The sequence below is a fragment of the Dipodomys spectabilis genome, unplaced genomic scaffold (genome assembly GCF_019054845.1).
Source record: "Dipodomys spectabilis isolate Male_0828 unplaced genomic scaffold, ASM1905484v1 ptg000175l, whole genome shotgun sequence".
Lineage (NCBI taxonomy): Eukaryota > Metazoa > Chordata > Mammalia > Rodentia > Heteromyidae > Dipodomys > Dipodomys spectabilis.
The window spans coordinates 8,804,018-8,829,772 of NW_024870852.1; the positions used below are offsets into that span (position 1 = coordinate 8,804,018).

Here is a 25,755-nt window from a genome sequence, read left to right on the forward strand (position 1 = left end):
CCCAGGCCCAGAGTTCAGGCCCCATGACCGGACCCCAAAAAAAAAGAAAACAGCTTGATGGTTTATCAAAGTTAAACATAAATTATGTGACTTACCAGTTCTACCTCTATACCCAGGGAAGATAAAAATATTTACACAAAAACTTTTCCAACAATGTTAATAGCAACTTTATTTGTATTTATAATATAGGTTTTGAAAAACTCCTTAAGTGTTTCTCAGAGGTATATCTTATTCTTACAATATATTCTAAACTTAAACACAACGTTCAACTCAAGGAAATGATACTTATACATTAAAGTAAGCTAAATTAAAAACAATGCTTAACTATGATTATTTCTGTAATCATGCAGGTTTCCAATTCTGGCTATGATTATTCTGACTTTACGAAGAGGGAATAGGAGATCACCCTATCTGAGAAATAGATAAGACCTTCAGCCACTTCCTTGTCTCTTCTGCATTAAACTGAACAATCTAAATAGAAGTACTAGTGATAACATAAGCCTGAATGTTCTGGATTTACTTTACAGGTCATGGAACCTTGGTCCCACTGTTGCTATAATATCAGCATAGGGAGCACTCTGGCTCAGCTCAATAGCCTGTTGTTTTTTTAAGACAAGAAAGCTATAAAATTTGGCAGCTGCTTGTTTCCGGTCACTGTTTTTGCAGAGCTCCATCAAACTAAAGGACTGCATTCCCTTCTTGTTAGATTCCTGGGAAAATAGAAAAGAAGAAAGGAAAATAAAAGAGGGGGGGGGAACATTAGAAGTAAAGCAGGTTATCAGTTCATGATCAACAACAAAATACTGAAATTTTTGATAAGTGACTATGATATCCTCAAAAGGAGAAAGATAAATGACTCTAATAAACCTATTTTTAAAACACAGTCATTATTAAGCATAATGCGGTTCATTGAGAAAATGTATGCAAAATAATTCTAAAGTGTTACATAAATTTACAAAGAATTTATAAACTTATAAAGTGCCATACAAATGTTGTCTTTTTTTGTTTTTTTGTAGGTAGTAGGGCTTGAACTCTGGGCCTGGGTTCTGTCCCTCAGCTCTTCGGCTCAAGGCAAGCACTCACCACTTGAGTCACAGCGTCACTTCTGTTTTTCTGGTGGTTTTTATTAGAGATAAGAGTCTCACAGACTTTCCTGCCCAGGCTGGTTTTTAACCAGGATCCTCATATCTCAGCCTCCTGAGTAGCTAGGATTACAGGCATGAGCCACAGGCAAGTCTTTTAAAAATTAATGTTTAAAAACGCCTCTTATGGCTGGGCGCCAGCGGCTCATGCCTGTAATCCTTGCTACTGAGATATGAGGATCTCGGTTGAAAGCCAGCCCAGGCAGGAAATCTGTGAGACTCTTATCTCCGATAAACCACCAGAAAAAACAAAGTGGCGCTGTGGCTCAAGTGGTGATTACTGCTTGCCTTGAGCTGAAAAGCTGAGGGACAGCACCCAAGCCCCACAACTGGCAAAAAAAAAAAAAAAGCCTCTTATGGAAACTGCAATTAATCTAGACTTGTAGAGAGAAAAAAAAATCATAGGACTTTGACAGGTTTCAAATACAGCCAAAATGACCAGCCTATCATCAGGCTTCTTCTCTTAAAGGAACTACTAGGGGTAGAATGACTATAAAACAACCTTAGTAGTAAATGTAGAAAACCATTTGGAAGTTTCAGTGGCATAAGATCGTAACTATGTGAACATCTCCCTAGTTTCTTTGTACGGGTTATAAAAATGCTGGATTCATCATATGGTACCTGTGAATGGCACATGAATAACTGAGATACAATAGGGTATTCAATAGTGGAAGAAGATAACCCCTTTTTTGAGGACTAGGACTTAGATTTCTACAGAATTAATTTTTTAGTTAGAAATATGGTGGGGGATACTGGCCAATATCCCTATGCCTATTAAGAAACACTTTTGGAAATGTCATTACAAGTTTTTACAAGTCCCTGATACTTAAATTAATGAAAATATTTTGTTGTACTTTATCTCAGATGTGGCAACCTCTAAAGATGACATAAGCCAAGCTTCACTTATTTCCTTCCTTAAGAGACAAGTGTGGATTGAGTGGCTATTTCCCCTGGGATAGGTTTTCCAATTTCAAGAATTCTTTTGAAAAACCCTGACAGGACAAATACGTGAGATTGAACATATGTGCTTATTATTTATTTCCTTCAGAAATACCCTACAGTGAATAAAAGTGACAAAAGCGATAAAGACAAAGAAAATGAAAGATATGACTAAAAGAAGCTGAAACCTAAATATCAACAGGGAGGGAAAAGGCAACAACAACAGAAAAAGCCAATTTGAGGTACAGAACCTTGGAAAAGGTCGTGAAATGGAGACATTAGAGTGTCATGGGTAAGAATGAAAGGTGAACCTAAAAACAGAATTCCTTAAGAGTCTAGGGAGAAATTAGACTCTATGTTTAGCTACTCTATAGCCTCACAGAATCAGGGACAACTATGCATGTGACAGGAGGCAAGAAGGTTTCTTTCCAAAGATACCAATCCTTGAGGCTCTGGATTTAGAATACCAGCTATGTAAGTAGGGAAGAAGTATTGAATCACAAACTGGGGGATTGAGCAACATTCCACACCTGCTCTGAAAGATGAACAGTGCCTGTTTTACCTCCTGTTGGTTCCTAAGCCACTAGTGTTATGCTTATATATTCTGGTCTGCAGATTTCATAACTGCTCTGGGAAAACCATCCCTTCTAGGGGGCAGAGGGGGAGGAGAAGCCTTTTAGCTAAAGGTATCTAGAGAAAAGGCACCGCCTATTTAACTTACTCTAAAGACTGTAAGCCTACATACAAGCCCTAACATGTAACTTCTGATTCATTTTTTTGTCTTGTTCTTAGATAAAACAGATAAGGCCGGGTGCTGGTGGCTCATGCCTGTGCCCCACCTACTGCTCTTTCTTGATAGTTCAGCCTTAAATTTTATTAATTGGCACCCGGGGTGCCAGTGGCTCATGCCTGTAACCCTAGCTACTCAGGAGCCTGAGATCGGAGGATCACGGTTCAAAGCCAGCCTTGGCAGGAAAGTATATGAGACTCTTATCCCTAATTAACCACCAGAAAACCAGAAGTAGCACTGTGGGTTCAAGTGGTAGAAGTGCTAACCTTGAGCTAAAGAGCTCAGGGATAGTGCCCAGGCCCAGAGTTCAAGCCCCACAATGCCCCCCCCCCAAAAAAAAGCAGTAAAAACATATCAGGTAGGAATCTGGATATAAATAATAAAAGGAACAGTCTAATATAGTTACATCTGGTAAATTGGACTCAGTGAGAAGGCAGGGAAGGTTAAAAGACTTCAATCTTTTCAGCCTTTTAGCATAGTACTATTGGATATGTTGTTATGGTAAATATGCAAATTAAAATTTAAAAATGAGTTATCATTATTATGGGACATAGATACTAGGAGCATAAATGTAGTTAGAAGTGTATTAGAATATGCTACCATCAAATGGTATATTTTAGCAGTAGGTACATCACTCAAAATCACCTCACTCTAGTGGAATTTGTCTTCAATCAAAACATAAGACAACTTGTTCTGTTTTCATAAATATATGTGATGAAGTCAAAATTTTATTTATTTTCTTAGGATTTAAAAAATTGTTATTATGCAGGTGATGTACAGAGAAACTTTTTTTTTGCCAATTCTGGGGCTTGAATCAGGACCTGAGCACTGTCCCTGAGCTTCTTTTACTCAGGGCTAGCACTCTACTACTTGAGCTACAGCGCCCCTTTCTTGCTTTTTCTGTTTATGTGGTTCTGAGGAATCAGAGCCCAGGGCTTCATGCATGCTAGGCAAGCACTCTACCACTAAGCCACATTCCCCAGCCCCAGAGGAACATTTTAAAAAGAAGAGTTGATAACTTCTACCATCTTACCTGTAGTTTATTTAACATCTGGTGTGATCTTTGATTACATCTCTCTTCCTCCATAATTTCTTCACTGCCCAATAATTCCTGTGTGATTGATAAAATATTTCATTTAAGCAAATCTTACGGAATGTCTACTACTTCCAAAGTTCAGTGTTAGCTGAAACAAGAAACATAACTATAATGTGGAAATCCTGCCAAATAGTTTATAGTCTGAGAACAGAGAGAATAAAAGTAATATACATATAGATCAATACATTGTACATATGCCCTCTCTTCTAATATAGTAATCCAAAGTAGGAGATTTTGCAGTCTTTATTGGTAATGAGTCTCAAAATGTTGTGCCTTTGTGTATTTTGAGAAGTAAAGTTAGCAAAGACAACCACTTTCAATTAGGACTATCTTTTTAGTCAATCTGAATCCAATTGACAGCAGTAAATATAAAAGTGTAGAAAACTGTAAAGGCTTTTATCTGACCTTAATGATACCAAGTTCTGAAAAGATGACAGAAATGATGAAAGGGATAACACGTTAAGACGCATTGTACTTGTAAACTGACATGTTGAATTATAACCCCTTTGCACAACTACTTAAAAATAGTAACATTATAATAAAAATTGCAGGGCTGGGAAGGTGGCTCAGTGGTAGAGCGCTTGCCTTGCCTGCATGAGGCCCTGGGTTTGATTCCCCAGCACCACATAAGCAAAAAGAAAAAAAGCTGGAAGTGGCACTGTGGCTCAACTGATAGAGGGCTAGCCTTGAGCTGAAGAGCTGAGGGACAGTGCCCAGGCCCAGAATTCAGACCCCATGACTGGACCAAAAAAAAAAAAAAAGAATTATAATAAAAATTGCAGAGCTAAACTTTGACCAATAGCAAGACAATGAAAAGGTTATATGATCTAAAAAAAGATCTAAAAATAGGTACCATGACAATTGGTTTAGAAACTTCATATTTCAAGGGTGACTTATCCAAAATAGGTTAACTCATTGCCTGCTATTAGAGTTATCTGAATAGAGTCATTGTTTTTGGTCTTCAGAAATACCTCAAGATTTGAACCAGCAAAGTTGAAGTCTCTTTACAAGAACTCACTCTAATCTACTACTAACACCTTATAAGCCCAAGAACAGAAATTGGGCTTAGGAAGGTATTGATAAAAAGAACAGACATAAGCTGGGCACCAGTGGCTCATGCCTGTAATCCTAGCTACTCAGAAGGCTGAGATCTGAAGATCATGTCCTGAAGCCAGCCTGGGCAGAAAAGTCCCTGTGAGGGGCTGGGAAGGTGGCTCAGTGGTAGAGTGCTTGCCTTGCATGCATGAGGCCCTGGGTCTCAGCACCACATAAGCAGAAAAAACCTGGAAGTGGCGCTGTGGCTCAAGTGGTAGAACACTAGTCTTGAGCTGAAGAGCTGAGGGACAGTGCCCAGGCTCAGAGTTCAGGCCCCACAACCGACCAGAAAAGTCCTGTGAGACTCTTATCTCCAATTAACTACTCAAAATCCAGAAGTAGTGCTGTGTCTCAAGTGGTAGAGCGCTAGCCTTGAGCACAATGAGGTTCAAGGACTGAGCCCAGGCCCTGAGTTCAAGCTCCACAACCAACTGGGGGAGCGGGGGGGGGGGGGGGGGGGGGGGGGGGGGGAGGACATAGAAAGGCTTGGGAACAGAGAAGTGGCACAGACAACATTTTTCCTACTGTGGCTCTGACCATAGCACCCAACAGCATTTGTGGTACTTTAACACATGCCTGTTTGTCTAGCTTCATGCATAACCCAGATCTATTTCTTCAAAGTGATTTCAATTTCACGGACCTCAACAAAGTGATTTCAGAAAGCTCCATCGTTCTTCCTGATATTTAAAATAACTTGAGGATACAAAGACTCTTAGACTGAATCCAGGAGCTGCTGGGCCCCTATTCTCACCAGCTATACTGACTTTTTTGGTCTTGCTTTTACTACACATCTTTTGTTACATCCCAGAAAGACTGATCCAAAAATATTGTCTTTTTTTTCTTTTGAAGTTTTCCAATTCTCTAAAACCACAATTTATTTCTATTTCCTTCTAATCTGTCCTTAGAAAATAAATTCATTCAATCATATTTAGTGATTAAATATTGTTAAATGGTATTTCTGTAGAAAGCTCTTTGTTAAAGATCCATGCAAGTGTAACTTTGCCTAAAAGACACAACTAACCAGGAAAAATATGAGCTCAGAATAGTTTGTGTATTTTGCTATTATCTGTCCATTTGATCTGGACATCCTACAACTGAATCTTTGCTGTGGAAAGCCCAGTGGATTGTTGAAATGGCTGAACTTGTGCTCCATTGTGGTTTGCATGAATGAAAATAAATTGTGTCTCTGGAGGCAAGAGAAAAGTGAAATGAACCACATAACTCCTACCTCAACTGATAGGATATTTCAGGTAAAATGTTTAGGCTACTTATTATTAGATTATCCAAAGAATTTAGCCCAATTTACATGGATATAAAAACAATTTCATGGTTGTGAAGCTCATTGTAAAGACAATGTGCTTTAAAAATTAACATCAGTCCTAAGTAGGTTATTATTTACTAAAGAACTTTTTCTAAAATTCCTTACAATCTTAAAAATGCCATTAGTACTCTGAGCCAAGTACCAGAGAAATAAGGAGTTCACAAACACAAAATGAGTCAGTGGACTCAAGATTTGTTTTGTTTTGTTTTTTGGGTCTGGTCGTGGGGCCAGAACTCTGGGCCTGGGCACTGTCCCTCAGTTCTTCACCTCAAGATTAGCGTTCTACCACTTGAGCCACAGCGCCACTTGTGGCTTTTTTCTTTTTGTTTATGTGGTGCTGAGGAATCGAACCCAGGGCCTCATGCATGCAAGGCAAGCGTTCTACCACTGAGCACCATCCCAGGCCTGGACTCAAGATTTTACTTCTATCACTGCTATCAACACATGCCCTGTGAACAGAACATTTTCTTTTCCTTGATTTTCAGAAATCTTCTACAGATATAAAGCTTAATCCTATAAAATGCTGAGAAAAAACATCTACAGTATTTTGTGCATGATTTTCTTGGTCCTGATTTGTTGGTTGGTTGGTTGGTTGATTGGTTTGAGACAGACTCTCCATATGCAGCCCAGGTAGGCCTCAAACACTTAAGTCTCTTGAGTGCTGGAATTAGAGTTTCTATTCAGTAAATAAAGTCAATCTCCAGATGCCTAGCTTATCCTCCTATTATAGCATTTTTTTTTAGAGATAAGGATAACTTCAAACAGTGATTCTTGACATTTAAAAACTTATCACTACCTTTGAATCAGCATTAAAAATACCCACTTTCCTTTCAAATTATTTGAAGTTTCAAAATAAACTAGGAAATAAAAAATGTCAGAGAAATTCTGCATGTTTTATCAAGCTATTTACAAATATTCCCTCAACTCAAAAGTCCTCTTGTTCTATCTTCCTAAATTTTGGGATTAAAGGCATTTACCACACCTAGCTAAACATATCTGCTGAGATTATGAATTTAAATTTAGAAATGAACCTGACAGCTCTAAAAACCGAACTTTATGTAAGATACAAAATTGTATGAAAAAAGCTTTAAAGAAAATCCTCAAGACTACATGCATGTTTACCAATTCAAAAGGACAATTTTCTTGGACTGAGAAGACATTCATTGAAGATGATTCCTCAGCAGCTGGAGGAACCAATTCAATAATACCCTGCTAAGGGAAGTTAGAGAAAAATAGATAATTATACTGGTGATTGTAACAATCTAATTATGTTAAAGACTTTTTATCACATAAATGCTCAGTTCTCAAAATTTTATTTGAGATATCCAAGGTAGGCAGTACCTGGCTTAAATACTCCTTTTGTTAAATATGCCTTTCCCAATGAAGAACTTCTTTGCTATCTATCCTTTTCCTTCCTATTTCCCTCTTTACTGCAGGCCTCATGTCAGAAGTTTCTACTGTGCTGCTGAGGTCATGGCCCTTTTTTCAGCATTTTTTTCTAGACACAGATCCCAACCTTTAGTTTTAAGCCAGTACTAGGTAGCAAAGAAAAATGACTTGCAGAGGGCGAGCAGTAGCAAGGAGAGAGGGAAGGAATATTACTATCCTACCTAGGGCCCTGATAAGATACCTGCCAACATTGCTGGAGCTATTGCTGACACCATGTTGTCCTCTAGAGGGAGCAAAAACATAAAGGTAGAAGGAAACAGAGAAAGCCAGAAATTCTCCATGCCTCATCATCTCGTTTACATTGTAAATAAACTGTTGACTCCTTTGTGTGTGTGTGTGGGGGGGGGGGGGGAGGTACTGGGAGTTAAATCCAGGGTCTTACACTCTCACTTGGCTTTTGTGCTAATGGTTGGCATTCTACCACTTGAGCCATGCTTTTTGCTTGTTAATTGGAGATAAGCATTTCATGGATTTTTATGCCTAGGGTTGGCGTAGTCTAGTTAGGCTGTCTACTTAGGCTGACTCTGAATCTCAATTCTCAGATCTCCTAAGAAGCTAGGATAATAGATGTGAGCCACTGGGGCTCAGCTGTCAGCCTATCTTTAACCTTTCATCTTTAACCTATCTTCAAGCTTCATTCCCCAGTTACTATCTCTGATCTTCATTAAGAGCTTCCTTAACACTATTTCTTTTTTTTCCACTTCAAATTATATTCATTCAGTGAATATAAAGAATTATATTTGTGGGACCTTATTATGTTCTCCCTGATTCTCTGAATTTTCTACATTTTGGATATTCTCAAATTTGCAGTTTCTGTACATAAAATTCTGTTTTTATGAAGATTTGAAAATGATTAATCAGAATTTTCCTGGCTTTTAAAATTGATGGTGTTTGGGCTGGGAAGGTGGCTCAGTGGTACAGCGCTTGCATGAGGTGCTGGGTTCAATTCCCCAGCACCACATAAGCAAAAAAAAGAAAAAAAGCCGGAAGTGGCGCTGTGGCTCAAGTGGTAGAGTGCTAGCCTTGAGCTGAAGAGCTGAGGGACAGTGCCCAGGCCCAGAGTTCAGGCCCCACAACCGGACCCAAAAACAAAAACAAAAAAAAACAAAAAAATAAAATTGATGGTGTTTCTATATTTCACTATATATTTTATTTGTTCATCATTTTGACAACAAAATAAAAATTAAAGCAAGGCATATGGTAAAGGAGTAAAGGTTAAAAAAACAGGTACATTGATTCTTTCCTTCTTTTCATATCAAGCACATAGGAAAATATATTTTGTTAATATGTCTATGATAACTGTGCTCATCTTCCCTTCCAAAAATCATAAACTAAAAAGAGATTGCCTAAGCCGGGCGCTGGTGGCTCACGCCTGTAATCCTAGCTACTCAGGAGGCTGAGATTTGAGAATCGAGGTTCAAAGCCAGCCCGGGCAGGAGAAACCGTGAGACTCCTATCTCCAATAAACCACCAGAAAACCGGAAGTGGCGCTGTAACTCAAGTGGTAGAGCGCTCGCCTTGAGCTGAAGAGCTGAGGGACAGCGCCCAGGCCCAGAGTTCAAGCCCCATGACCGACAAAAAAAAAAAAAAAAGATTGCCTAATCACAATTTCAATAGGTATGTTTAAAGAAATGTCCAAGTCCAAATGAGGAAGACAGTTCTGGTAACCTACTGTAGTAATATTCAGTGCATTACACTGTGAAAGTGTCTTTCCTCCAAAGATAGTATGGGTTAACTTTAATTCCTTAGGTAGTTACCAAAATACAGTGATGACAGAACTAACTTTAGAAAAGCATTAATATTTTTTTGGCTAATGTTTACATTTATACAGCTAATAAAGTAAGAATTGAGACAATATTTGAAATCATATTGTTTCATATTGTTTATAACTATGTGTTTAAATAGCTATGCTTTCAAAAATTATATTTCTGAATAAAATTAATTATTTCTGTGTTTGTCATAGACTTTGAAATAGTCTTTCAGATTAAAGATTAGCAAAATATAAAGGTCTAAAAGATATTGTTTTAGAGGTAGATGGGTAAATTTATTTATTTAATTTTTGGGGGGAGGGGGTCCGGTCATGGGGCCTGAACTCTGGGCCTGGGCGCTGTTCCTCAGCTCTTCAGCTCAAGGCTAGCGCTCTATCTACCACTTGAGCCACAGTGACACTTGCGTCTTTTTTTTCTTTTTGCTTATGTGGTGCTGAGGAATCGAACCTAGGACCTCATGCATGCAAGGCAAGCGCTCTACCACTGAGCCACCTTCCCAGCCCCATTGTTTTTGCTTTTTTAAATATTCTCTGGTTATCTTACCTCAGAGTTAATATTTTTATTGGTATCCTCATGAGAGCCACCCTTACATTCATCAGTCACATCCTTCAATGTCTGGAGGTGATCTAATTCTTGCTGTGTATTTGGCTCTTTCATCGTAAAGGTTTCTAAATTATCAAGGGAGTAAAGAATATTAAAAAAAAACATAACTTTCATATTGAACTGGGATATAGTTGTTAATAAAACTTTGGACAGATAACTTAGAATTCAAGAATATAGGCTTAGTGCACAAACTTTCCTATGGCTTCTTTTTTCCTTCTCTGACTCATCTCCATTCTCCATCCTCTGCCAACAATCTCTTCCATACTCAATCACACACAATTATACTCATGGAACAACATGGGTAGGTCAAGTTCATTGTGGTATATTCAATATATTCTCATGCTTTCAGGAAAGGTTACTATGAAGGGAGACTCACTCATCTCATAAGTTGGTTTTAACTTTATAATTGTCACAACAATAAACAGTAATTATTAATAATCCTGGAATCCTCTAGTTGGATGACAATATTTATGTCTCAGGTTGATTGTATTAACTTAGTACTCTTCTTACTCCTATCTGATTTTCTATTTTAGTAGTGTTAAAGTGAAACATTATCCTTCTAGATACAAATATTTTCTCCTTTTTTGGAGGAGTTCTGAGTACTGTTTTGGGGAAGATGAGAAAGAGAAAAATGGTTTACAAACATATGATAAATGATATATATGATGACTGATACATATTATAAATAATATTACATATAATATATACCTTTTTGACACTTGGGATTGAACTCATGGCCTCATGCTAAGCAGATACTACCATTTGAGCCACAACTCCAACCCTTTTCACTTTAGTTATTTTTTCCAGATAGGGTCTGAAAAGAAGTACTCATGCTTCTTTCCCAGGGTGGCCTCACACCATGATCTTTTTTTTTTTTTTTGTCAGTTGTGGGGCTTGAACTCTGGGCCTGGGCGCTGTCCCTCAGCTCTTTAGCTCAAGGCTAGTGCTCTACCCCTTGAGGCACAGTGCCACTTCCGGGTTTTCTGGTGGTTTATGGAGATTAAGAGTCTCATGGACTTTCCTGCTCGCACTGGCTTTGAACCATGATCCTCAGATCTCAGCCTCCTGAGTAGCTAGGATTACAGGAGTGAGCTATGGGCGCCCGTCTACACCATCATCTTTCTACATATGTCTCCTTTGGCTGGTATTACAGTTAAGAACTACTATACTCAATTGTTTGTTGAGGGATGAGTGTCTTGCTAACTTTTTGCCTGGGATGGCCTTAAACCATGATCTTCCCAATCTCTGCCTCTCAAGTGGCTAGAATTATAGGTACACCACCATGCCTGGTTGTTTGATTTTATTAATGAAGACTTGGAGGTGAAAATTAATGCCAAAAGCAGAAAAATAAATATTTTAAGTTCAAATACTCATTAAAGTTAGTATTTATAATTGAAAATATGGAATTGGAAACCCTTTTAATTTTTAAGTATAAAATAAGATTTTGGATACCAAAAAATTCTTCACAGCAACAGAATTAGGAAGTCTCACCTATGTTTTGGCTTCTCACTTCATTCCTTACTGACTCCTTCTGTATAATTTTTCTTCCAATTTTAAGGACAGAGGACAGAAAGCACTTTGAAAACAACTGTAAAAACATACATTTTTGTTTGTTTTTGTACTAGTAAAGCAAAACAGTAAAAACAAGCATATATGATAAAGTAAAAACTATAATTCATACACACATATTAGCAAATTAATTTTTTACATTTGAATTGTTGTAAATATGGATTTATTTATTTGTAAACAAACATTGCACTCATGTAAAAAGGATGGAAACTATTACCATTTTCAACTCCTCATGAATCAATTCCTGGGTAGCAGTTGATAGAAGTGTATCCACTCCTCCCTTCTTCTTCCACATCATTAATTTCCGTGTAGGAGGTGCAAGTTCCAGAACCATGAGTGTGTCAGTAAAAGAATTCAGTTGTTCATGCATAGCTTGGCTACTGATCTCCTTGACTGGATCTATGATCAGTCTCCTTTTTTTGCTTTTCCTTTTCTCAGCAATACCTGAATATGGGGGGAGGGGAAGGGGAGACATAATCTGGGTGCTCGTGGTTCACACCTGTAATCCTAACTACTTGAGTGTCTGAGAATGGAAGGATAATAGCTTGAGGCCAGCCAAGGGGAAAAAAAATTCATGAGATCCCTTCTAAAACCATAGTTGGGTGCAGTGGTCCATGCCTGTCATCTCAAGCTAAATGAGAGGCTGAAATTGGGAGGATCTCATTTCCAAAATACTCTGGGCAGAAAAGTCTGCAAGACTCCATTTCTACAGAGGGAAGCTGGAGTGCTGGCATGCACCTGTGATCTCAGCAATGATGAGAAGCCTAGAAATAGTTAGGTGGCAGCTCAGGTGCAAACCTGAGCAGGTAATAGTGAAAGCCAGGGCTGTGTGACTTAGCAAGCTGGAGGCCCTGAGTTCAAATCTCAGTACCACAGAAAGGGAAAAATAAGCCTGTGTTAAATTGTAGGGCTTTGTATAGTAATATACTAGACATTACATATCTAAGAAATATGTATCACAAACACCTGCAGAGTTTCATTGGAAAGAAATTTTTCTTCTATTCTTTGAAAAGACTTTGCAAGTATTTTGTAGAGTGCCTGAGCAGCCAAAAGCTGATATGTTTTTAAAGCTGTTGCTTCAAAGTGTATAGGGGGGACTTTACTGACCTCCTAAGTAGAAAACTGAGCATGGCTACACTAAGAGAGGGAAGTTAACCTATCTAGAAGTTCCTTTAAATGCCTATGTAAGAGGATACTTGAGACCTTAATATTTATTTGTCCAGTATGATTTTCCTCTACCACTGACATTCATATATAAACTCAAAGTAGGCAGCTAGGTCCATGGAATTTAACTCTTAGAGAATTTTACCAGTAAAAGGAGAGCAGAAGTCAAGACATGGTACTCACTTGGTTTGCTTGCTCATGGCTTAACTCTCTTGACCACATAAGCCATGCCTCCAGCTCCACTTTTTTTTTTTTTTTTTTTTTTTTGGGTCCGGTCATGGGACCTGAACTCTGGGCCTGGGCGCTGTCCCTCAGCTCTTCAGCTCAAGGCTAGCGCTCTACCACTTGAGCCACAGTGCCACTTCCGGCTTTTTTCTTTTTGCTTATGTGGTGCTGAGGAATCGAACCCAGGGCCTTAACATGCAAGGCAAGCGCTCTACCACTGAGCCACCTTCCCATCCCCCAGCTCCACTTTTTTGAGATGGAGTCTCACGTACTTTTTTTTGCCTAGACTAGCTGCAAACTGCAATCCTCAAGTTCTTAGCCTTCTGAGAACCCAGGATTATAAGTGTTACCCACTGGTACCTGGCTTAAGATTTTCTTTAGTAAAGCAGAAAAGAGAAGGAATTAGACTTCTCAGATGAAGATGTTAGATCAGATGGAGCCAGGAGCAACAGGAACCTGCTTGTTGATATATTTTAGTAAAATTCTGGAAAAACATAGTAAGACCTCAAGGAGCTGGTTGTGCAGCTAGGAAAGTTGGCTGGCTACAAACTGTAGTTGTACTCATAACTGGTGTGGCTGGTAACCAGGGGCTCATTTCTATATCCTCACTTTATACTTCTGTTTTCCCCAAAACTTTAGTATTATCATAGCTCAGGGCAGATAATAAAGCTATGCAGATTGATTTTTCTACCAGACTTATCTTTTTTTGGGGGGGGATCCGGTCGTGGGGCTTGAACTCTGGGCCTGGGCACTGTCCCTCAGCTCTTCAGCTCAAGGCTAGCGCTCCACCACTTGAGCCACAGCACCACTTCCGGCTTTTTTCTTTTTGCCTATGTGGTGCTGAGGAATTGAACCCAGGGCCTCAGGCATGCAAGGCAAGCGCTCTACCACTGAGCCACCTTCCCAGCCCCCTCTACCAGACTTATGAACTAAAGACTTAAAGTTGAATTCAGTAAAGAAAGCAATTGAATACTTTATTCCTTACAGGCCTGCGGTATAAACTAAAATTTGTATCAGTTTATACTACTTAAAACCAAATGTTCCAATAATACATACATATATAATATATATATATATATATATATATATATATATATATATATACACTCTGCACATCTATTTATCTTAATCAAATTGAACCTTTTTTGTTTTTCACTATGTAGTCCAGGCTGACTTCAAATTTGCTATCTAGTTTCAGACTCTATAGTGCTGGGGTTACAGGTATGTGTCCCATGCCTGGCATAGATCAAAACATCTTTTTTGATTTTAAAAATTTTTATGATGATGATGATGGTGTAGTTGTACAATTTCATAAGTTAGGTAGTGAGTATTATGCTTCTTGGTCAATGTTACCCTTTCCTTTGTTATCCCCTTCTTTCCTTCTCCTGTCCCTACTCTCGAGTTACATAGTTGACTGAAACTTTTTATTTATTTATTTATTTATTTGCCGGTCATGGGGCCTGAACTCTGTGCCTGGGCAATGTCCCTGAGCGTTTTAGCTCAAGGCTTGTACTCTACCACTTGAGCCACAGCGTCACTTCCAGCTTTTTCTGCTTATGTGGTGCTGAGGAATCAAACTCAGGGCCTCATGCATGCAAGGCAAACACTCAACCACTGAGTCACCTTCCCAGCCCTTGACTGAAACATTTTAAAGTCAGGAATCATGTCTTATTCATTCCTATGTTCAATACAGAGTAATAATTTATTGAATTGGACCTGGTTTAAAAATTTTCAGTTTCTCAAACTATTCATGAAATAGGGCTGAACATAACGAAAGACTGATCTCAAACTTTCTTTACATTCATCTCCTATCATATAACAAATGCCATTACTAGACTACCTTCCATATACCTTCACATATCTCAAAGTAAATAAGATAGTAGTATAACAAAGATAAAAATAAAAACATGAAAACCTCTGACCTGAAACATCAATTGGAGCAAGAATAAATTCTTCTTCTTCGTTTGATGTTGGTTCATCCATTTTTTCATTTTTAGGTAGATATATATCATCTGGATTATCTGGTTCTACTAATTAATGACACCATAAAAGTATAAAATCATACGATTAAGCTGTAACTAGAATACTATACGAAAATTAAAATGAAAACTAATTGAAGATTTATGTTGCCAACTGGGGCTGAATCTTAATCCTTAGAATCATATATTAAACAGGGGTAGAGAGGCTCAGGTATTGGGATCCATAGTATTTAGGTAGTCAACCACTCTCTTTTACACATGAGACATCTAAGACTGGGCTATAGTCATCATAGAAGTAAAAACCAAACAGTAGAGCAACCTTAATAAATGATGCATATAAATTTAATATGTCTTCTTGAATATTTATATTTTGTTAAATCACTTGGTCCATCAAGATCCATATCTTGCCTCTTTTTACATTTTCAATTTTTATTGTGTCAAAAAGAAATATAACATCAAAAATTGTGAAAACTCAAAATTTGGCTAATTATACTTTATAATTATGCTTTTAATTCTTAAGAAAAATCAACCTAAAAGACCTCATTTCATCTGAAACACTTTAGTAAGAATTTCTAGGGAAATTCTAGTAAGGCAAATATCATCACATTTGCAACTTCTCTCAAATTGTAGTAGATTGACAAATGCAACATATAATTTTTCTTACCATATAGCATATGTTACTTTTAGGATTTGAAATAATTGTATTTTGGCTGAATATTTAAATGTACTCTTATATGAAACCCAATGATGCCTAAATACCCTTTATTGTACCTTTCTCACACTTAACTTTCAATTTTATATTGTCTTTAAGAGACTGAGTTTGAGAAACAATGTTCTTTATTATCTTTCACTATACTATGTTGCTACTTAAATTCATAAGTTCTTAGGTTTCATTTGACTATTAGTATCATTTCACGTTCAATACACACAAAAAATCTCAACATACTCAGTATATTACCCTGAGACTCAGAAGTTGGTAAAACTTCTTCATTCCAATTCATCTCTTCTAACAGGTTATTCTCACTGCCTCGTAATATGTTGTCTTGAAAAACACAATAAATACCTTTGTCATAGACTGGAATATTTCATTTGGTCACTAAACATTTTTTAACATTACTTTATGCAAGTCATTGTAAAGGGATAACCAAACTTTTAATACAAACTAGAAATTATATATTATGTATATATATATATTAATATGTATGTGTGTATATGTACGTGTGCATATATATGTGCATATATATCTCTCATGTTAACACCAGGCTTTGAATTTAGGACCTCAGACACTTGCTTGGCTTTTTTGCTCAGGGTCAATACTAAAAATACATTCGATATAAACAGTTAACAATCTTTAAGCTATGTACATTTAATTTCCCCAGTTGTGTCTACCTCATTTCTAAGATTTTACACTAGTATTAGACAAATATAAAAATGATAATATAAAATACCAGAAAAGTTCCTTCAGATAATATATAATACCAGAAAGATCCCACAGTTGGTATTAAAGAAGGGATATAGTAGTCTTATTTTTCCCCTCCAAAAACTTAGGTATTTGTAAAAATAAAAGGAAGCAGTAATTCCCAACCTATATGGAGAATGTGTTTAAGCACATGATTATTTATCAGGCCTACATATACCACAGACTTGAAAACTTGTGTAAAAAAGTAGTTAACCTACATGATATACAAACATCTGTTTTGATGTAATAATCCACTAAAATATTGTAGAAATTTGAAATAAAGATTTGATTTCTATATGACCAATTGCATACCGATCATTTCTCCTGCACTTCCTTCATCTCCAAATCCATCTCCATTGTCATAAATAAAAGATTTTTCTCCAGTGAGGCTTCCAGAATTATGTTCAACTAAAGGACCACTGGAGTTCAGTAATATGTTGTCACCAAAAATGCTATGGCTTCTGGGAATGTCAGTTATTGCCCCTAAATAAATGTATATATGTATCATTAATGTTGTTAGTCATAGAAATGCATACTTTTATAGTTAGAAGGAAATTAAGGTATTATCTAATCTACCTAATGTTAGAAACAAGGACAATAAAAGCAGAAAAATATTATTTGAATTATTTAACTGAAGACACTGAGTTAATCAGTAGGGACTAGATTTCTAGTTTAATATTCTCCTATATATTATATATATATATGAAAAATGCCAATAGTTGTGGCATAGTTTAATAATTTCTTAGAAGGTAGCAATACCCTCAGAGTAACTTCCTGTACTTTAGCTAGGTCAATTTCTGCTTAGTTATTATTTCTTATCATTTCAAGGACAATTGCTTGAACAGTTTAACTATAATTACAGTTTTCGAAATAAAGACTATATCTGCCTTCCTAATAGGAAGGTAGGAAAAATATTAAAGAACAGGCTTACAAAATTCATTCAATAATTATTTATTGAATATGCCAGAAGGTGGAGATAGACAAATAAAAAGGACAAACCCAGCCAGCTAACATTTAACTAAGTTCTTATTATGTGCCTTAGATTGTACAACAGATGATACTATTATAACCTTCATTGTACAAATGAAGAAATACATCACAGAGTGTTTTTGATAGTCACCACACTCTAATAAATGACAGAGTTAGGATCTGAATGCAACTGTAACTCCAAAACCTGCATTCTGATAGCAACAACATTACATTGATAGTTTCAGAGGACCAGAAGTCAGCTCTCACACTTTCTCTCTTGAGTTTGAATCTAGGAATCTAAAACTCCAGAGGTCAGATGTTGGTCTTCTCTCTCCCCTCCAACAACACATGTTAGTGTTCAACAGTAAAGAAAATCAAGATATATCACTCACATCTCCTCTACCCCCATCTTCCTCTCTCCTCGCCCTCCCCCTTTCTCTCTCTTGCTCAAGGCTAGTGCTCTATCATGTGAGCCACAACTATATATATATTTGTAATTGAACTCTCATAGATTTTCCTGAACAGGCTGACCTCAAACCATAATCCTCAGATCTCAGCCTCCTGAGTAGATAGGATTATAGGTATAAGCCACCAGCTGCAGGCTAAGCTACGTTGTTTTGACAGAAGAGTTGAAAAAAAGCAGTCTCATTATATTGAAGAATTGCTCAATGGAAAACATTAAGTGACATTCTCAGAAAGAACTGAGAGTGTGTACATATCATCCAGGTGCAACTTGGTAGCTCCTGAAAGAATAAACAGCCTTGGTCAGTCAGGAGGCCATTATATTCTAAGGATTAAGCATGAAAAAAAAAACTAAAATAAAGCTGGTTATGGCAGTGAGTGCCCATAATTCCAGCCTTTAAGAGGTTGAAGCAGGAGAATCTGGAATTTGAAGTCAACTGGAGCTATAGAGCAAGTTTAGGCCAGCCTAGACTATGGAGCAAGACCCTTATCTCAATAATAATCTGACATTATAGAAAATAAACAATAATTATATTCAATTTTATATTCAATCTAGAACAGGATAATAAACATTTCTTAATGCATGGCACCAGTGGCTCAAGCCTGTAATTCTAGATCCTTGATATTGGGAGGTTTGTGGTTCCAGGCCAGCCTGGGCAGAAAAATTCATGAACTCCTGACAGCTGACAGCTGTCAACTGACAGCTGAGTGTACTGGCACACAACTGTTGTCCTATCTACAACCAGAAGCCAAAGAAAGATGACTGTGGCGCAAGCACATTCAGAAGAAAGTGAAGCAAGAGGAAATGGTGCTGAGGCTCAAATGGTAGAGCTCTAGCCTTGAACTGAAGAGATCAGGGACAGCACCCAGGCCCAGAGTCCAAGCCCCACGACCGACCAAAAAAAAAAAAAAAACAGCAAGAACCAGGCCCCTGTGGCTCATGCCTGTACCTGTAGTTCTAGCTACTCAGGAAGCTGAGATCAGAGGATCACAGTTCAAAGCTAGCACAGGCAGGAAAGTGTGTGAGACTTTTAACTCCAGTTAATCACCAAAAAGCTAGAAGTGGAGCTCTGGCTCAAGTGGTAGAGCACTAGCCTTGAGCACAAAATCTCAAGGACAGTACCAAGGCCCTGAGTTCAAGCACCAGCACTAGCAGGCGTGCATGCGTGTCCATGCATGTGCACGCACGCGCTCACACACACACACACACACACACACACACACACACACACACACACACAAATTACCAGCAAAGAAAAATGCTTGAGGCATGGCTAAGCATTTAAGAGTGTCTTGGCATTAAAATTCATTTTTAAAAAAATCAAGGAAGTTTTTTATTGGAAACTACAGTTATACATAAAAATTTTCATTGTATAGAGACTTCTACTGGCATTGTTTTAGTATATAAATGCAAATATAACTGATTAGGATTTGCAATTCTGATTTCTCAAATAGTCTCACCAAAGCTCACAGCTTGAAAAACTAGATAATTACCATAGTCTTCTTTAAGTGTAATTTCTTCTGGTCTGCTCTGGTTCTGAGTAAAGTATTCTGAAACATCAATAGTGCTAGAGAAATATAAGTTTGAGGAAAACATATGAACAGAACACAATACTTTTATAGCATACTTAAAAAATTCTAAAACAAAAGTCAGGTTTATTGTAAAATATAGGAGATTTTATGAGTAGTATTATTTATAAATACAACAAACTTCTAATTTATAATATGTACAAATAATTTCTAGGTTGTCAAACCCAGTATTTGTTCTTAGACCTTGTATTATCAATCAACAGCATTTAGAAGAGTTGCTCACTCCTGCTATGTTTGAATGCTTGTGTCACCTCCAAACTAGTTTTTGTTTCATAATCAATTTGTACATTCAATGTACAAATATTACTACATTTAATGTAGTAATATTTCCTTCTCCTACTGAAGCAATTTTAAAATTTTTAAATTATTTTCTAACTCACATTTGTTATACACAAGAAGAAACATGAGAATTAAAGGTATTTTGGTAGGTGGTGAGGTCTTTGAGAGGTGCCTATGTCATGACAGCTCTGAATTCATGCATGAGATTAGACTGCTGTCCTGTACTTTTCATCTAATGAGGCTACAGTGAGAAGACTGCTTCTATGACCCTGGAAGCATACCCATACCTTCACCAGATACAAGATAGGCTAGCACCTTGATTTTGGTCTTCCTCAGCCTTTGGTGATACTATAACAAATTACATTACATTGGGTAATTTATAAACAACAGAAATTTATTACACATTTCTGGATGTTAGGCAGTCCACAAATTCAGTGTTTAGTGACACATCCTAGACATGGCTGTATTCTCAGGTGGTAGAAAGTGCAAGGAAGATTCTTCAGGCTGCTTTTATAAGGGTATTGATCCTATCCATGAAGGTTTTCACAATCTAGTATCCACTTTTTAGTGCCATCGCCTTGGGGATTAGGTTGCAATTAGGTTACATTCCTTTTCTCTCCCTTTCTTAAATTTGTCACTCCCTAGTTATCCTAATTTCATTAAGTAGTAAAGCCATTTTAATGCTCAAAATCATAGTTACCCTTCATTTCTTTCTCTTAAGAGTTATATCCAATTCATTTGCAAATCCTGCCTTCCACACATATTTATAATTTGACTGCTACCACCTTGCTAAGATGAAGCTGGGAACTGATCACAAAAACTATCTTCTCTCAGTTGGTCTTCTTACTAAAATAATCATTTAGGCTTCTCTGCTTCCTTTCCCCACTTAGTCAGCAGCCAGAGGGAGCACGTTAAACTTAAGTCAGATCTAGCCACTCTTCTATTCTCTATTCAAAACCTGCCTGTGCTTCTTCTCTGAGTAAAATAAAAGTCCTATTGTAGCTTACAACATACTACATTGGCACTTCTCTGACCTCATTCCCTCATGAGTTCACACTCCAATCTCACTTGCCTCTTTGCTTTTCCTTGAAAAATGTCCAGAGTGCTTTAGCGCCTTCAGGTTTCTGTTCTTACTTTATCAGCAGGTCTTTTCAAAACCATCCCATTAGTCATTAGTTACTTCTAACTTTTCTTCATATTTGAAATCTGAGCATCTCCTAGAATATTTTATATTGACTTGTTTGTTTTTGCCAGTCCTGGAGCTTGAACTCAGGCCCTGTACACTGTCCCAGAGTTTCTTTGTGCTCAAAGCTAGCACTCTACCACTTGAGCCACAATGCTACTTCTGGCTTTTTCTGTTTATATGGTACTGAGGAATCGAATCCAGGACTTCATTCATGCTAGGTAAGCACTCTACCACTAAGCCACATTCCCAGCCCCAAACTTATTGTTTGGTTTTTGTCAAGTCTACTCCAGATAAAATGTAAACTCCATGAAGCCAGGAGTTGTTTTTTTATTCACTGTTATCTTACCAATGCCTAGAACAGTGTCTGGCATAGGAAAGCCATCCAATGAATGAATGAATGATGAATATACTGTCAGCATTGCAAAAACATTAAATATAGTGATACATTTTGTCTGCTAAACTTGGAAATTTCACACAAATTTTGTGTCAGCTATATGTGTACTTACTCAGGTATTACCTACATTATATTTGCTTTCACAAGATCTGAATATAAAAACAGTGAAATATCAAGAAAATCAATAGGAAAATAATTTACTCTATATTAAAGGTGTCAAAATCATGAAATTCCTCTTGCAATGTGATAGTATTGTAAGCTGCTTCAAAATTCCCTTTTGGGAGATCAACCAGTCCTGAAAAGAATATGAAAAAAAACACATTCAATAAGCAATGATGCAAAATAAAACTGAACCTTTACCCTCTCATTAGACTGTTGCTTAATCTCTTTACTGGTTTCCCTGAACCCACTCTTGCCTCTCTGCAGTCCATTTTCTATAAAGCAACTAATGGTAATAGTTTTCAAAAGCAACCACTTAGTTAATTCCTGTGGTTTTCTTTTCTTTTTTTCAGTCTTGAACTCAGAGCCTCATGGCTTTCCCTTATCTTTTTTTTTGTTGTTGTTGGTCGTGGGGCTTGAACTCTGGGCCTAGGCGCTGTCCCTCAGCTCTTCAGCTCAAGGCGAGCGCTCTACCACTTGAGCTACAGCGCCACTTCCGGTTTTCTGGCGGTTTATTGGAGATAGGAGTCTCACAGTCTCTCCTGCCCGGGCTGGCTTTGAACCGCGATCCTCAGATCTCAACCTCCTGAGTAGCTAGGATTACAGGCGTGAGCCACCAGCGCCCGGCTTTCCCTTATCTTTTTTTGTTCAAGGCTCACAATTACCACCTGAGCCACACCTCCACATCTGATAATTCACATGTTTAAAATGGTTAAGCAACTTACCTAGTACATTAAAAATATGCTAACTTCTACTAAGCAACCCAAAGACAGAGATGGGAGAGGAGGAATGAGAGGGAAAGGGGAAACAGCCTACACTAAGCAAAATGAAAGAAATGTAAACATCACCTGATATAGAAAAAATAATATTTTTTGGGGGGGGGGGTTCCGGTCCTGGGGCCTGAACTCTGAGCCTGGGCACTGTCCCTCAGCTCTTCAGCTCAAGGCTAGCGCTCTACCACTTGAACCACAGCACCACTTCCAGCTTTTTTCTTTTTGCTTATGTGGTGCTGAGGAATCGAACCCAAGGCCTCATGCATGCAAAGCAAATGCTCTACCACTGAGCCACCTTCCCAGCCCCAGAAAAAATAATTTGTATTGTCAAAGCTCATAGAATTCACAAACTGTATAGACCATGATAATGACAATGTGCCTTGTGAAGGTTAAAATGTGTTTGTGACTTTAAGTATCACTATTCCACAATACTGTGAAATATGTGAAATTTATGTAATCACCTACTTTCAATTTTAAAAAAAGTGAGAGAAGGGATGGGTTAGGAGCAATGGGTGACAATATTGTCAGACACCTTGTATTCATATACTGTTTTGTAGAATGGGAACTTCTTTGTACAACTACTTAGAGATAATAAAAAAAAAGAAAAGCAAAATAAACCGGAAAAAATTCTAACTTCTACCTATAAGTATTATCTAAGGACAACTTCTTCTCAGCCTGGCATTTTCATTCCCTGAAAAAGTCAAACATTTTGCATCTCAAGACCTTGTTCTTTCAGTTTAATCTTCCTATTATGTCATATGTTGGGGACTTTTTACATGGCTGGATAATTCCTATTTTTCAAGCTTAAATTTAAATTATTTTCTTAACTATCCCCACTAAAGTGAACTTGTCTGTTATTTTGTTTCAATGTTCAGAATAATAATCTATAATTATTATAAGTTTTAAAAATATTTCCATTATTTGATATCTTACCAGATTGAAAGGGACCTTACTTGTTTGCCCTAATATCCTAGAATGTACCGTATTTGACACAGAGTATGAGATCAATAAAATATTTGTGGAATATATAAATGAAATACTTAATGAACAAGTATACTATATTTGGTTATGAGCAAAAGTTTAACTAGAGATTTTACAAAAATATTCTAAACAAAGAACACAAAAATGATCAGTTCTGATTCAAGATTGAGAAGGGAGTCTCAAGAGCTGTTCTGCCCAGGCTAGCCTTGAACCACATCACAGCCTCCCAATCACAGCCTCTTAAGTAGTATTGCAGTATGAGTCCAGCACATTTCCTGAATCTCTATACTCACCTAGAATTACACAGAAAGAGACAACCCCATACAAAAACACAAATGGGAACCAAGAAGAGACAAATATATATTGAACATATACCTGGTCGAAATGTCATCTTCATTTTAAGAAATGCTTCATTGCAATCTGCCAGAAGATACTTAGCCTTCCTATTATAGATCCTAACAATTCCTAAAAGAAGATGTCCTGAAGTTCGAAGTGCAATTTTCACCTTTCAATAATTAAATAGAATAATAAAAAATTAGATTAACAAGTTCTACTCTGAAAGTCTAAGAATTTATTCTCTTTAAAAAGCATTTTGTACACTTAAAGTAAACCACTTAGCTTTTACATCACTTTGTAGAACAATTAACTTTTTTGGCTACTCAACAAAGGTAACCTTATGTAGCATTTAAGTGAAATAAGCAATTATTTATTTTATTTTTGTGCCAGTCCTAGGGCTTGAACTCAGGGCCTGGGTGCTGTCCCTGAACTTTTATAATCAAGGCTAACACTCTACCACTTAGAGCCACAGTTCCCTGTCTGGCTTTTTAGTAGTTAAAAGAGTGTTGAGGACTTTCCTTCTTGGGCTGGCTTTGAACCTTGGTCCTTAATATCAGCATCCTGAGTTGCTAGGATTGAGCAGGTGTGAGCCACTGGTGCCCGACTATGTTATTATTAGTATTATGGGAAGAAGATAAACTCAGTCAGGCAAACTTGAGTTCAAGCATTAGCTCAATTACTGAAGCAGTCACTTAACCTTCTTGAACTTTAGTTTAATAAAAATGCTAGCTGGACACTGGTGGCTCACACCTGCTACTCAGCAGGCTGAGATCTGTGGATTATGGTTCAAAGCTAGCCCAGGCAGGAAAAGCCCTAAAACTCTTATCTCCAATTAACCACCTAAAAACTGGGAGTGGATCTGTAGTTCAAAATGGTAGCGTGCTAGCCTTGAACAAACAAAACAAAACAAAACAATTCAGGAATGAGCACCCAGGCTCTGAGTTCAACTTACATACTCAAAAAAAAAAAAAAAAGCTAGAATTTACTGTATACTTATATTGTGTCAAGCATTGTCCAAAGAGTTTTTGCCTACATTATTTAATTTCTGTTTCTATTTACAGAAGAAAAAGCACTGGCTCAGGTAGGTTAAGTGATATGAACAAAGAAAGGCAACTGTTAAGTAATGAAGTAAGGATTAAACATAAATTTGACCAGCTTAAAAGTTCCTACTAACCATCATACTTCATGAGTCTAAAGGAGCAGATTTCATAGGCCGATGAAATTAAATAAATTAATAAACATAAAGTTTAGACTAGTGTCTAACATATATAAGACTTTTAATTATACTTGATAATATCTGAAAAACACTTAACCAATAAAAATATTAAGATTATTTTAATGCAAATTCTAGTAGTTGTTTTATAGTGTTTTATAATAATAATATTTTACTCTTTTAGTTATAATCAATTCTTTCTTCTTTTCTCATTCATTAATTCATTTCCTAGTAAATACTCACTAGGTACCTACTCTTTACATAGTATTTTGTTAGGGAATAAAAAAGGATTATAAAATACATGGCCTTTGTCCTTCAGAATCCAATCTATTTTTGATAAATATATGAAATAATTATCCACAGAAATTATCTTTATATTCAGTTGTTAAATGCAATAGGAAAAAAGATATAAAAATTGTACTGGAAATATATTTTATGATATATGCATTCTAATTCCCTTCCTCTCCAGAAATCATGACAAATATAAACTAACATTTATAATCAGTAACCTACCTTAGGTGAAGTAATTTTTTTAATGCTTATGTCTAGATTGCACTGGAATACATGAGCCTTTGTGAGTTTCTTCTCCCAGTGAGCTGCGAGCCATATTTTGGCCAATGGCCCACGTCTACTCATAAGCACATGAGTGTAGAACATGTTGCCTGTATTCCTTAGTTTATATTTAAACAACTGGGGAGAACATAAAAAGATGCTTAAAATTTGATAAGCAAAACATTCCAGCTATTTTCATTTTATATTTTACAGCTAGCAAAACCATATCATTAATTCTACAACACTCAGATTACCTTTTAG

General features: G+C 37.0%; 1 protein-coding gene across 1 annotated transcript; it reads right to left on the reverse strand.

The window, feature by feature from the left end:
- Nucleotides 1-521: 521 nt before the first annotated feature.
- Rad21l1 (RAD21 cohesin complex component like 1) lies at nucleotides 522-25,599 on the reverse strand. Its single transcript, XM_042694762.1, is given in 13 exon segments — nucleotides 522-710; nucleotides 3,905-3,982; nucleotides 7,506-7,592; nucleotides 10,145-10,259; nucleotides 11,683-11,792; nucleotides 11,991-12,217; nucleotides 15,085-15,192; nucleotides 16,088-16,183; nucleotides 16,913-17,083; nucleotides 19,493-19,599; nucleotides 21,682-21,775; nucleotides 23,769-23,898; nucleotides 25,456-25,599. Coding segments are annotated over 13 exon segments (1,656 nt in total).
- Between the last annotated feature and the right edge of the window lie 156 nt (nucleotides 25,600-25,755).